Raw genomic sequence first — 14,624 nt, 5'->3', positions numbered from 1 at the left:
CAGGTCAGGAGTTCGAGACCAGGCTGGCCAACATGATGAAACCCCGTCTCTACTAAAAATACAAAAAATTAGCCGGGCATGGTGGCAGGTGCCTGTAATCCCAGCTACTAAAGAGGCTGAGGCAGGATAATCACTTGAACCTGGGAAGGCGGAGGTTGTAGTGAGCCGAGATCGCCACTGCACTCCAGCCTAGGCAACAAGAGTGAAACTGTCTCAAAAATAAAAAAAAAGGACAAAGGATTTGAATCGACAATAGACATTTCTCAAAAGAAGACATACAGATGACAAACAGGCTTATGAAAAGGTGCTCAGTGTCATTGATCATCAGAGAAATGCAGATCAAAACTACAGTGAGATATCCTCTCATCCCAGTTAAAATGGCGTATGTCCAAAAGTCAGACAGTAACAAATGCTGGCAAGGATGTGGAGAAAAAGGCACCCTCATACGCTGTTGGTGGGAATGTAAGTTGGTACAGCCATTATGGAGAACGGTTTGGAGATTCCTCAAAAAACTAAAAATAGAGCTACCATACGATCCAGCAGTCCCGCTGCTGGATATATACCCAAAAGAAAGTAAGTCCTATATCAAAGATAGCTCTGCATCCCACGTTTGCTGCAGCACTGTTTACAATAGCCAAGATCGGGAAGCAACCTAAGTGTCCATCAGCAGATGAATGGACAAAGAAAAATGTGGTATATATACACAGTGCAGTTCTATTCAGCCCAAAAGAAGGAGATCCAGTCATCTGCAAAGCATGGATGGACCTGGAGATCATTATGCTACGTGAAATAAGCAAGGCACAGAAAGTCAAACATCACACGTTCCCACTTATGTGTGGGATCTAAAAATCAAAACAATTGAGCTCCTGGAGATAAGAGAGTAGAAGGATGGTTACTAGAGACTGGGAAGGCTAGTTAGTTGGGAGAGATGGAGAAGTTTAATGGGTGCAAAAAAAAAGTTATAAAGAATGGGCTGGGCACAGTGGCTCATGCCTGTAATCTCAACACTTTGGGAGACTGAGGCGGGTAGATCACTTAAGATTGGGAGTTTAAGACCAGCCTGGCCAACATGGTGAAACCCTGTCTCTCCTAAAAATACAAAAATTAACTGGGCATGCTAGCCGGCGCTTGTAATCTTAGCTACTTGAGAGGCTGAGGCAGGAGAATCACTTGAAGTCGGGAGGCAGAGGTTGCAGTGAGCTGAGATCACACCACTGCACTCCAGCCTGGGTGACAGAGTGAGACCCCCAACTTAAACAAACAAAACAAAAGAATGGCCAGGCGCGGTGGCTCACAACTGTAATCCCAGCACTTTGGGAGGCTGAGGAGGGCAGATCACAAGGTCAGGAGATTGAAACCATCCTGGCCAACATAGTGAAACCCTGTTCTCTACTAAAATACGAAAATTAGCTGGGCGTGGTGGCACGCACCTGTAGTCCCAGCTACTCGGGAGGCTGAGGCAGGAGAATTGCTTGAACCCAGGAGGCCGAGCTTGCAGTGAGCCAAGATTGCACCACTGCACTCCAGCCTGGAGCCTGGCGATGGAACAAGACTCTCTCAAAAAAAAAAAAAAAAGAATAAGTCCTAGTTTTTGATAGCAAAACAGAGTGACTATAGTCAATAATAATTTAATTGTACATTTTAAAATAACTAAAAGTATGAGTGGATCATTTGTAACACAAAGGATAAATACTTGAGGGGAGGGTACTCCATTCTCCATGATGTGATTGTTACACGTTGCATGCCTGTATCAAAACAGTTCATATATTATATAAATCTATACACCTACTGTACCCACAAAAATCTTTAAAAAAACTTTTTTTTTTAGAGGAAGTCTTGCTCTGTCGCCCAGGCTGGAGTGCAGTGGCACAATCTTAGCAACTGCAACCTCCACCTCCTGGGTTCAAGCAATTCTCCTGCCTCAGCCTCCCAAGTAGCTGGAATTACAGGCATGTGCCACCACACCCAGCTAATTTTTTAGTTTTTTGTGGAGAAGGAGTTTCACCATGTTGGCCAGGCTGGTCTTGAACTCTTTACTCCAGGTAATTCACCTGCCTCAGCCTAATCCCAAAGTGTTGGGATTATAGGTGTGAACCACCACACCCAGCCTTAAAAATTAAAAATTAAAACAAAAAAAAGTATGGTACTTTGTTAGAATCGCAATAGAAAATGAATTCAGCCATCCTGTGTGCAAGTATAGGATGACTCTCCGCTTCTTTAGGTCTTGTTTGATATATTTCCTTGCTAGCAGAAACCTGAGGCCAGGCATGGTGGCTCACATCTGCAATCTCAGCACTTGGGGAGGTTGAAGCAGAAGCATTGCTTCAGCCCTGGAGGTCGAGGCTGCAGTGAGCTGTGATTGTGCCACTGCACTCCAGCCTGGGCAACAGAGTGAGATGAGACCCTCCTCTCAAAAAAACAATAAACACTTCGTGTGCCCAAGGCAATGGGTGGGCATGTTCTTCAGGGAAGGTTAGGACCCTTCTCAGCCCTGGCAGTTGGATTTGATTAACTTAACCCAATGTTTTAAATTTAATTCCCCTTGTCAATGATTATTTCAATGGGCATGCAATCCATTCTAACCATGGGATCTAAGCTTTTCCTGACTTTTATGAAGCGCTTGAGAAATGTTCTGCTTTCTTTTCCTCTTTTGGCCTTTGACTGTTGCTAGAATGCTATGCTTGGAGGCACTGCAGCCATCCTATTTGCACAAAGTGACAATTCTAAGAACAAAAGCAAAACCACACGGAGAAGGATGAGAAACCCAGTGGAGAGAACCCGGATCTGCAGCGCAGTCACTCCGCTTCACCTTCCCCACCTGTACGCGCTGCCTCTGGACTTCTGTTTATGGTGGATGTTACATTTCCCTTACCGCTTAAACCAGTGGAGTTGAGCTTTTGTTACTTGTAGTCCAAAACGTGCATAGAACAAATAAATATAAAGAAAATAAAAAATGATTCCAGCAGCCAGAGAGAATGATGATAATCATGTTAGTGTATTACATTTAGTGTAGTTTTTTCCTACATATATTTTTAGCAAATGAGAAACCTTTTAGTGTTTGTGTGTCTACATGTATATATGGTTTGTCTGCAGTTTGATCTTAGTTTTTCTTTTGCATTGTTGAACATCCTGTAAAAGATGATCTAGTGATTGATATTATATTTACATACCGTAATTTATATAGCCATGCTGCTATTTCTGACATTTGTTTTTACTAATTTGGAGTTATTATATGCTTGGTGAACCACTAAGTACATAAATTACATAAATATTCCTAACTAAAAAAAAATTATGACTCTCCCTTCACCACCAGCAGCCTCTGGTTACCCCCCATTGCCAGGAGTGTGGATTAATCTAGAATCTTCATGCTCTTGGGGACACTATGACAGTATGTATTGCACACATTCAGAATACCAGGACTTTTTGTTTTGTTTTGAGATGGAGTCTCTCTCTGTCGCCCAGACTGGAGTACAGTGGCAAGATCTTGGCTCACTGCAGCCTCCGCCTCCTAGGTTCAAGCCATTCTCCTGTAGCTGGGGCTATAGGCATGCACCACCATGCCCAGCTAATTTTTGCATTTTTAGTAGAGATGGGGTTTCACCATGTTGGCCAGATGGTCTCCATCTCTTGACCTCGTGATCTGCCCACCTTGGCCTCCCAAAGAGCTGGGATTACAGGTGTGAGCCACTGCACCCAGCCCCAGGACTTTTTTGCTTTGGTTTTGTTTTAAGACACCGTCTCGCTCTGTCACCCCAGCTGGAGTACAGTGGCACAATCACAGCTCACTGCAGCCTTGACCTCCTGAGTGCAAAGCATCCTCCCACCTCAGCCTCCCAAGTAGCTGGGACTACAGGCATGCGCCACCACACCTGGCTGAATTTTTTATTTTTTGTAAAGACAGAGTCTCACTGTGTTGCCCAGGCTAGTCTTGAACGCCTGAGTTCAAGCAATCCTACCTCAGCCTTCCAAAGTGCTGGGATTACAGGTATGAGCCACCACGCCCGGCCACTAGTACTTTCACAGTCAGTAATTCCACTGCTAGGATTTTTTTTTTTTTTTTTTTTTAGACACAGTCTTGCTCTGTCGCCCAGGCTGGAGTGTGATGACACGATCTTGGTTCACTGCAGCCTCTGTCTCCCAGGTTCGAGTGACTCTCCTGCCTCAACCTCCCGAGTAGCTGGTATTACAGGTGCCCACCACCACACCCAGCTAATTTTTGTATTTTTTTTTTAAATAGAGACGAGGTTTCGCCATGTCTGGAACTCCTGACTCAAGTGATCTGCCTGCCTTGGCCTCCCAACATGCTGGGATTACAGGTGCCCGGTCCACTGCTAGGATTTTATACTGGGAAGTATGAGATATTCACAAAGATAGATAGATAGATAGATAGATGATATAAATAGATATCTGTATCCATATATACACACACAAGGTTATTTGTTGCAATATTACTTATAAAATTAGAAACTACATCCCCTAAATAGGAGGCTGGTTCCATAAATTATGATATATTCACACAAAATACTGAAGATGATTTTTAGAAAAATATTGAATGACATGGGAAGAGCCTCACAATGTATTGCTAAGTGAAAAAGCAAATTCTAGAATAGTGTGACTGTAGCATGCTAGCCATGTAGAGTGGACAACCCAGGCTAGTATTTTTAAGTGTGTATTTGCATATTTTTAAAGATTTTTTTTAAACCAAATGTTAAGTGGTTGTGCTTAGGTATTGGGAGGGCACGTCATTTATATATTCAATATTTTTACCTAATTTTTCACGATAAACACTTACTGGTTTTATAATCAAGAGAAAAAAAAGTTGCAGATAAACACATTTGCCCCATGCAATGGAGATGCTCCCACCCCACCTCAGCCTGGCATCAGCTGCGCTTTCCTGGCCATTTTCTTCCCACCCAAGTCTGCTCCCTTCATGGCTTCCAGATCCTTCTCCCCCATCTCTGTGCAATCTCTGAATACATCCTTTGCTCTGTCTTCAACCTCCCCTCCTGCTGCCTTCCTCGAGCCTCTCAACAGGCTCTGGGGCTCTGCCTCCCTCCCCCTCAGGCCCTCTCTGGCCAAGTCCCTGCCCCATCTTCCTCTCCGGTCAGCCCTCTGTGGCCAGGCAATGACTTCCAGAGGGTATTACTGCCAAGACCACAGATGACCTTCCGGTTTCCAACCCCGAGGACACTCTGGGCCCATTGTCCCCACTCTTGCAGTTCCCAGCTGCTGACCCCTCCTGGGAGTCATTGTACCCCAGTCCCCTTGTGCTGGCTTCTGCCTCTCACCCCCTTCCTCCCTGGAAGCCCCATCGAAGGCCCTCACCCCATCCAGCCTGTTCTCTAGTTTCCACTACTCACTAATGACACCCACACTCGGCCCAGATATGTCCCCACAGCACCCCCAATTCAGCGTTTCCTAAATCAGTGGAGCTGCCATCTGAGCCCCCTGCTTCAGGGCATGGCGTGAGCGCCCACAAACAGCCAAGCCAGAGTCCAGGCAGGTATGCATGCTCCTCCCACTCCATCCTGCCCACCACCGGCCTTCACGGCTCAGGGAGGTCCTCCTAATGTCCACCTTCCATTACCATTGACGGAATGGTCTCTTAGTAGGGAATGCCATTCCTTTGGTTCCCCTTTACTTGGGATCAAGTTTAAATCCTGGCCTTACCGGGTCCTTCTCAATTGACACCCCCCACACACACAAGCATCAGGGTGCCCAGGACACCCTGCCCCCTCCACACTACTGTCACACAGGTCTTTTCAGGATGGGGAGATAGGGGGCATCCATATTTTGTGGTGCTTTAAATCTTTCTGTAACAATGTAGCATAAATATATATATACATACACACACCAGATAGATAGATAGATAGACAGATAGATAGATAGATGATAGAGATTTTTTTCCTCTTCACCTTGCTCATGGTGTTACTTCTGCTAGGAAACCTTCCCTCTTCTGGCACCTGGCAAACCCCAACTCAAGAGTTCAAGACTGAGTTGGCCAGGAGTGTGGTGGCTCATGCCTGTAATCCTAGGACTTTGGGAAGCTAAGGTGGGAGGATCACTTGAGCTCAGTTCAAAACCAGCCTAGGCAACATAGTGAGACTTCATCTCTATTAAAAAAAAAAAAAAACACTGAATGCCCACCTTGGGAAGACTTTCCTGCCTCCCCTCGGGGTGGTTACATGTCTCCTTGTCTTTGGTGTTGGGTTGAGCCATGTGAATTTTTTTTTTTAAACAGAGTCTTGCTCTTTTGCCCAGGTTGGAGTGCAGTGGCACAATCTCAGCCCACTGCAACCTCCACCTCCCTGGCTCAAGCGATTCTCCTGCCTCAGCCTCTTGAGTAGCTGGGACTATAGGCACATACCACCATGCCCAGCTAATTTTTGTATTTTTAGTAGAGATGGCGTTTCACCATGTTGGTCCAGCTGGTCTCGAACTCCTGACCTCAAGTGATCTGCCTGCTTCAGCCTCCCAAAGTGCTGGGATTACAGACGTGAGCCACCGTGCCTGGCCAGTCATATGAAATTGACATTCAAGCCATGTGCAGGGTCCAACCCTAGGCAGTCACAAGCTTGTCATGTGTCACGCGCTGAGCCCTTATTGAAGTAGGTGGCCCATGTTTCCTTGTGGAAGGGGAAGCGAGTGTTCCGTTGCCTTACAGATAACTGGAGGGCCTTCCTCGGGGATCTGTGGTCAAGGCTGACCTGATGAGCCTGTCCCAGCCAGCTGGCCCTCGCACCTGGCTGGATCTGGTGCAGTGAGGCTCTCAGCGCTTGTCTGCTGGACGAGGGTGTCTCCCGCAGCTTGAGTGCTGACGCTAGGCACTGCACAGGAACTGCTCTGACACATCCTTTAGGTATTCTTGTAAGAAAGTAAGTTCTAAGCCAGTCACAGTGGCTCATGCCTATAATCCCAGCACTTTGGGAGGCTGAGGTGCGAGGATTGCTTGAACCCAGGAGTTCGAGACCAGTCCTGGCAACATAGAGAGACCTTGTCGCTACAAAAAAAAAAAAAAAAAAAATTGGTCCAGTGTAGAGCTGCCCATCTGTAGTCCCAGCTACTCCAGAGGCTGAGATGGGAGGATCCCTTGAGCCTGGGAGGTCGAGGCTGCAGCGAGCGGTGGTTACACCGCTGCACTCCAGCCTGGGTGACAGAGTGAGAGCCTGTCTCTAAGAAAAAATGAAGAAAGTTCTGCAGTCTTGTTCTTGGCCAACACTTGCCATGACTGACATGACACGTTATATCTTCTCTGATTGGATTCATCCCTTCGTTCATCTGCTTCATCCTTGGAGAAAACCCGATCTGTGCCTTGCGTTGCTTGAAATGTCATGGTCCCATGTCACGCAGGGTTGTAAGACGTAATTGTATGTTAGGAATACACCAAGCCGTGTATCACTGTAAATACACAATGGGGCTAACAGGAGCAAGGGGAGGCTGCTACTTCCCAGGGTCAGCCTCCTGGCTTCTGCCAAGAACCCTTAAAAGGTATAATATGCTAATGATGGTTTAACTGGACTTTGAGGCACGCCCCCTCTTGTATTTGTGATGTCGCCCCGCAGCCAAAAGTCCGTATCTCCTGGCTGGCTGTACTTAACTGCTGTTTTTCCTGTTTTCCTCCAGGCTGGAAGACCATCACACACCTCTCCAGACAGCCCGACATGCCAGGAACGGCTGCCCACGGGCCCTGCCAAACACTCACGAGGCTGTCTACAGGGAGGGCAAGCCCAGCACCCCTGAGTCCCGCGTATCCTCTTCATGTAAGAACGTGGGCAGCACGCCGGGTCAGTTCTGGGACTGTGATGTCTAGAACCTACGCGCAACGGCAGCAGGAGTGGCAGATGCACGCCTGCTCCTGGGAAGCCCTCTGGCCTTTGCCACAGCCCCGTGTCACAGAGGCTCATGGGCTTCCCCGCCCACAGCCAGACCATGCTAGGCTGGTCCTCGGAGCACTGCCAGCTTTTCCCGTCTGGGAGCTCCTGGGGCAAGATTTCTGACTGGTGAAAGCCAGCTTTAATGTGAAACTTTGGAGGAGGAATCCCAGGCTGTTGTAGGTCTGTGACCCTGGTCCTGGTAGCTCTGATTCTGGTGCCGACAAGGCCGGCCGCCTGCTGGAAGGCTGGACCGAGGCCGAAATGTGCGACTAAGAGCACAAACAACTCTGGGATCCAAACTCGTTTGAAACTTCCAGCTGATTTAACCAGAGGCCAATGGGAGATAAAAGTATTTTTTAGATGCCAGAAAAAACACATATACCTTGAATCAGAAATTTACAAAGTATTTTTTTTTAATTTTTGAAAGGAAATTAAAAGGATTATGAGCAGTTCAGATAAGACTCTAATTTCCATTTGAGTAGGAAAAACAACAGAGGAGCGGGTTGGATTCCTGTCTGAGAAACAGCTGAGAACTTGCATCTGCTCACAATTGGATTCAGACGCTTCCAGGCCCAGGTGCAGAGGCGTAGCCAGTGACGAGCCAGCAACGGCTGGGTTATTTGGGACCCTGGGTCTCTTGGTGATGAGCAGTTTCAGAGGTTTTGCCAGCATTGATCATCAGTTCTTTTACATGTGTTTTACTAGAGCTGTAAATATTAATGCGTTCTCCAAAGGTGAGCAGCTCAGTAATTTATCCAGAGATTTCTGCTGCCAGGGTGGAGGTCTTCGGGCGTCTAACAAGTTTTGCCAATTTGACTGAATGCCGTTGAGTTAACAATGATTTCAAGTTCTTAGGCCTGGACTTCCCAAAAGGCCCCACAGTACATTCAGGGTAACATAGCAGTAACATGCTTGCTTTACCAAAATGACCACTAAGAGGCCCTTTATCTTTGCACTGATTGTGTGTGCCTCTGGAAAGCTCTGTCATGCTGCTGTTGCCTGCAGGGTGGAGGCACTTGAGGTTGGTATGGATGGAAATGGCCCCGCGGCAGCTACCGCAATGTTGATATTACTGTTCTCTTCCAGAATAGTTAACTTTAGCCCCGGCAAAGTCTGGGCTCAGGCACATTCTGGGTCCTTGCATGAACAGGGTGGGCACCCCAGGACACTCAGCCTTGATGGACACAGGCGGTTCCCAGTGCTGCTTCCTCGGGAGGCAGTAGCTGCTCACCAGCCCCCCAGATGGACCAGCTGGAGCCAGAGCAGTGCTCTTCCCAAATCCTGCGGTCGGTGCCCCCATCAGCCTACCCCAAACGCCGAGACTGTGTTCTGAGTGTCCCTTCCTCAAGCCTGCTCCTATTGGCTCAGCCTGGCTGGGACCCAGGACACTGACCCCCAGCCCTGCCCTTCTCCACCTGCCAGAGACTAAGAATAGTCACTGCCCTCCCTGGCCCTACCAGGCCCGCCCTGAGCCTCAGACCAACACCTCTGGTCCTCCTTTATTTTATTTTGAGACAAGGTCTTACTCTGTCCCCCAGGCTGGAGTGCAGTGGCCAGTCATAGCTCACTGCAGCCTCACTCCTGTGCCTAAACAATCCTCCCGCATCAGCCTCCCGAGTAGCTGGGACTACAGATGCACCACCATGCCAGGCAAAGTGTTTTTTTATTTTTTGTAAATACGGAGTTTTGCTATTTTGCCTGAGCTGGTTTTGAACTCCTGGCCTCAAGTAATCCTCCCGCCTGAGCCTCCCAAAGCACTGGGATTTGGGCATGAGCTGTCATGCCTGGCCCTCTTAGTCACCTTTAAAATCCTTTAGCTTGACAGAAAGTTCTTCCTTTGGAGAAACCAAGGCCCAGATTAAGTTTTCTCTGGATCATGCGTAAGCCTGTGCCATGCCTGCAGTAGATTCCATTCTGGCTTCTGCCTTCTTTCAGACAGGCCTGCCCATGGCCTGCTGCTGTCTCCCCAGGCCTCCCTGCCCTCCTCCCCATCCTGTCGCCTGCCTCTGGCTCAGCAGATAAGGGGACTACGGTTAAGCAAAGGGATGAGTGAGGGGGAGGGGGAATGAGCATGGGGAGAGCCGGGAGCTGGCAGTGCTAGGCTGGGTGTGGGCACCCCTGAGCCACGCTGCCTTCTGCTTCATTCCTTCCCTGCTCAGGAGCTTGGCCTGACTTCCTCCAGACAGTCCTGCTTCTCCAGCCCTCCGCTCCACTTCAGTTGATTGATTGATGGTAGAGAGGGGTGTCTCTCTGTGCTGCCCAGGCTGGTCTTGAACCCCTGGGCTCAAGTGATCCTCCTACCTCGGCCTCCCAAAGTGCTGGGATCACAGGTGTGGGCCCCCTCCACTTTCCTTATCCGGCTCACCTTGCCCTAGGCCCATCCTGGCCCCAGGCCATGCTTCCCACAGGTCTCCTTGTACACAGCTCGCTGCTGACTCTGGCCTGTGCTAGGAACTAACCCCCCACCCAGAGACCCCATAGAAACACCCGCCTCCACACTTTGCGATTTGCATTCAGTCGGCACTGCAGGGAAAACTTAGGAGGAGAAACGTGTTAGACCCTCAAACTGCTTGATCCGTGGAATGCAAGGCCAGAAAGTACATTTCTAGGCAAAGGACTCGGCCCCAAATGCCAAGAGGAAATAGTTCCCAAGGGAAAAGGCCAAGAATATGGCTTAGCATTTTGCAAAACACTGGCCTGAGGAAAGCTATTCTCATTTCCCCACCAACCACGACTATCTTGAATATCAAAATCACATGCCTTGGGACTTCATAGGCCAGAAGTTAAAATCCAGAAATGGACCAGCAGGCAAGAGATACTACCATGCCACAGGGAGCCCCTGGTGTGCACCCAGGCTGCCCTAGCTCTTAGCTCCTGGCTCTTTAGTTGGTGGGGGGAGGTCTCTTGTTCTTTTTATTTATTTTTATTTATTTTTTATTTTATTTTTTTGAGGTGGAGTCTCGCTCTGTCACCAGGCTAGAGTGAAGTGGCACAATCTTGGCTCACTGCAATCTCTGCCTCCCAGGTTCAAGTGATTCTCCTGCCTCAGTCTCCCAAGTAGCTGGGACTACAGGCACGCACCACTACACCTAGCTAATTTTTGTATTTTTAGTAGAGATGGGGTTTCATCGTGTTGCCAGGCTGGTCTTGATCTCCTGACCTCAAGTGATCTGCCTACTCCAGCCTCCCAAAGTACTGGGATTACAGGCGTGAGCCATCGCGCCTGGCCTATTTATTTATTTTTTAGATGGAGTCTTTCTCTCTCGCCCAGACTGGAGTGCAATGGCGCGATCTTAGCTCACTGCAACCTCCGCCTCTAGGGTTCAAGTGATTCCCCTGCTTCAGCCTCCTGAATAGCTGGAATTACAGGCATGTGTTACCATACCCAGCTAATTTTTGTATATTTGGTAGAGACAGGGTTTTATCATGTTGGCCAGGTTGGTCTCGAACTCCTGACCTCAAGTGATTCTCCCGCCCCAGCCTCCCAAAGTGCTGGGATTACAGGTGTGGGCCACCGCACCCAGCCGGTCTCTTGTCCTTGGTGGGACCTCTGAAAGTCTGCAGTGCAGCCTGTGCTGGAGGAAGTGGGAGAGGAGAAAGGGACAGTTGAACCAAGACCACCTCATGGCCTTGGGAGACGCCAGCTCAGTTCCTCCTCTTTTGTGGCCACCCCTCCCCCCGACCCTCACACACCCTGGGAAGCTCCTGGTCCTAGAGGGTTTGCCTGGCATGGGCACAGCTTTGTGACACCGCACATTGTAACGGGGTTCCCCTGCGTGTAGCCCAGCAATTCTGTGTGACTCCACTCAAGTATTCTTTTGTGCACCTACGCTTTGTCTCCTGGCCCTATTCTAAGCACACTGAGCCCGTGCCAACTGTCCTGAAGCTCTAGTTCTAGACCCAGATCCAGGTGGATGCCACCCAGTGCCACCTGCTGGGTTCTGGTATCAGAAATAGATTCTTGTTTGGGTCAAAAGAGAATTATCTGGAAGTCAAAGCCCTTTGCTTCGGGGAAACCTGCAGGGAAGGTCCCTTTATATTTAAGATGAAACAGATCACATTGCAAAGCAGCAAAGGTGTTTCCAAAATGAAAGAACTGAGAGGAGCTTGGCCTAGAGAGCCACGGATGCAGCTCTGTCACATGTTGCTGCAGCAGTGACATGGACCCCTTCAGCTGTAGGAGAAGAGAGGTGGGAGAAGGGGTCGTGGCATCTGCGCTGCAGGAACATCTGTTCCCAGGTCCCTGGGAGGCCCCTCTGTGTGCTGTCTGGGATTCTCCGTCGGCTTCCCCATGAAGGGCTCCTGCATGTCCCAGCTGTCCTGGTCCTGGGTGGGCATCAGATATGGCACCTGTCACTGGGAGTCAGGGCACTTCCTGGCCACCCTGGGTGCACCAAGGGGTTCATCATTAAGGAGCCTCGGGCTGCTTCGTGAGGAGCACCCTACCTCTCAGGTTGTTGGTTTTAGCGAATAAAACTACACGCCGCCGGGCAAGGTAGCTCACGCCTGTAATCCCAGCACTTTGGGAGGCCAAAGTGGGTGGATCATGAGGTCAGGAGGTCGAGACCATCCTGGCTAACTGGGATGAAACACCATCTCTACTAAAAATACAAAAAATTAGCCGGGCCTGGTGGCAGGCGCTTGTAATCCCAGCTACTCGGGAGGCTGAGGCAGGAGAATTGCTTGAACCCGGGAGGCAGAGGTTGCAGTGAGCCAAGATCAAGCCACTGCACTCCAGCCTGGTGACAGAGCAAGACTCTGTCTCATATATTTGAGTTTCAGATAAGCAAATGTGCCTCCATGTTCCATGTGGCGGCACCTAGCCGTGGCCTAGGGAGACAATTCGTTGTTCTGAGGGCTTTCCGGAGGCTGAGGGAGCTGGAGAGGCTGCAGCAGGGTGATCTGCACGTCCCCGGGCTGTGCCCTCCACGCCCCCCTGCCCAGCGAATTCCCAGCCTGCATGAGTAAACAAGTGCCCCAAGCCGCAGGCACCAGGAAGCCGGCAGGGCCTGGCCGGGGTGCGCTTTTCTTGGCTTTACAGCCCAGTGCAGGAGAGGGCATCCTTAGAGGGGCTCCAGAGCAGATGCGGACTGAACTTTCTCTCCTCCTCCCCAGTGGCCGTCAACGCCAGGCCGGGAGAGTGGCGGCCAAGAGGACGTCAGGAAGAGCCTCGCCCGGCCCCCACGGGGACCCCCAGCCAGCCAAGGGAGGCGCCCCAGGACCCAGGCAGAAGAGAGACCACCAGGTAAGGGGATGCCATAAGGCCTTGAACCTTACCCTCGGAGCTCTTGGAGTGGGCGCCCCCCGCCGGATGTAGAGCTCCTCTGAGGCCCAGCCTCTGTCAAGGGAAGCCAAGGAGCAGTGTCAGGATTCCTGGGGGAGGGCAGCCGCCGCTCCTGGCCACCCTCTGAGGGTTGTGCTGCCTGAGAGCCGTCAGTCAGACTCGAAGGACATGCACTCAGAAGCATATCCACGGGACTAGTTTTCAGACTGCCAGGAGAACATGTCTGGGACTGTGAGATGGGGTGGCTTGGGGACGGTGTCCCGTCTTAGCTCTTTACATCTGGAGGAGGTGGGTTGGAGGGCAGAAAGATGGAGAAGGAGGTAAGTAAATGGTCTGGCTCTGAGGTTACTTCCTGAAACAGAAACTGGGCCCCCAGGCCAGGGCATGGTGGCACACACCTGTAATCCCAGCATGCTGGGAGACCGAGGTAGGAGGATTGCTTGAGCCCAGGAATTTGAAACTAGCTTAGGCAACATAGTGAGACCCTGTCTCAAAAAAAAAAAAAGAAAAAGAAAAAGAAACTGGGACCCCAAGCAGAAGAAAAAAAAAAATGGTGTTCTCTCTTCCTCTGCACCACATGCACACAGACAGGCCCTGTGGGTGATCAGGGGTTCTTTAGGGTCTAGAAAGGACCTTTCCAATCTCTCCAGCTCTTCCTTTTGGACCTGGAGAAAACTGCTCAGGGAGAGGCACCTGGCCTGGGTCTCAGACCCGGCCTGTCCCTGATCACCAGGCAGGCCAGCTGCCCCTCATCACTTCCTCCCGGCCACGAAGGAAGCCAACCTCCCGCGGTAAAATAGAGTCTGGAGCAGCTTCAGCTCATCTCTGGAGGCCCCAGGAGAAGACAGGCAGGAAGACCCAGCAGAGCCTGCACCCCACTAGCAGAGAAAATCAGAGAGACAAAAGAGGCAGGAAGAGAAATAGATAGGGAGTGACAGCCAGGAGAAGGATGCCAGAGAAAGGGGGCGTGGTCGAGTGTACGGAGCCCCGCAGCGGCTGCAGCTTCCTCCAGTGGGGATGGGCCAGAAGCCGAAATCCGAACTGTGGGAAGGACAGGAAGGACCTGGACTAGGGAAGGGCGGCCGGCTATCTCTAAGGGGAAGAGGTGTCAAAGGTGGCCGCGTTGTTGGGGGATGGGCCAAGCCACTGGTCTCCTCCAGTCCATTGCCAACCTGCCTGGGGACCCAGGGACCCTCCTTCCCTACCTGGGCCTCCTCCCCTCTCTCTGTGGCTGAAGAAGAGCTTGTCTGCCAGACTAGGGGTTGTAAGGCTTTCAGCATCCCCCTGAAATAAAGACTCAAAATGAGAGACCTCTGAAGGGTGGGCCAGAGCCATCTCATGCCCCCAGGCCAGACTGCATTCTCCTCTGTGGTTCAGCCAGGCCGAACCTCCCTTTCCGCTACAGGCCACTTCTTTTTACTTCCTGTCAATGCTGAATTCATTTCTGAGGCTCTCCACTGGGGTCA

General features: G+C 50.3%; 1 protein-coding gene across 6 annotated transcripts in view; it reads left to right on the top strand.

Annotated features, from left to right (window-relative positions):
• Positions 1-14,624, top strand: part of ARMC9 (armadillo repeat containing 9) — a 175,219-nt gene that overhangs the window by 150,108 nt on the left and 10,487 nt on the right. For 5 of the 6 annotated variants that reach the window (XM_064372892.1, XM_064372894.1, XM_064372893.1 and 2 more), the window contains 2 exons: positions 7,624-7,784; positions 12,990-13,119. In XM_064372892.1, coding sequence (XP_064228962.1) covers positions 7,624-7,784; positions 12,990-13,119 — 291 coding nt within the window. The remainder of the gene's footprint in view (positions 1-7,623; positions 7,785-12,989; positions 13,120-14,624) is intronic. The other variant, XM_064372891.1, reaches the window with a different exon arrangement.

Source organism: Aotus nancymaae, unplaced genomic scaffold, assembly GCF_030222135.1.
Source record: "Aotus nancymaae isolate 86718 unplaced genomic scaffold, 86718_ANA_hifiasm-v0.15.2.pri h1tg000008l, whole genome shotgun sequence".
NCBI lineage: Eukaryota > Metazoa > Chordata > Mammalia > Primates > Aotidae > Aotus > Aotus nancymaae.
Note: the sequence above shows the minus strand (reverse complement) of the source record. Positions and strands in the feature narration are given on the sequence as shown.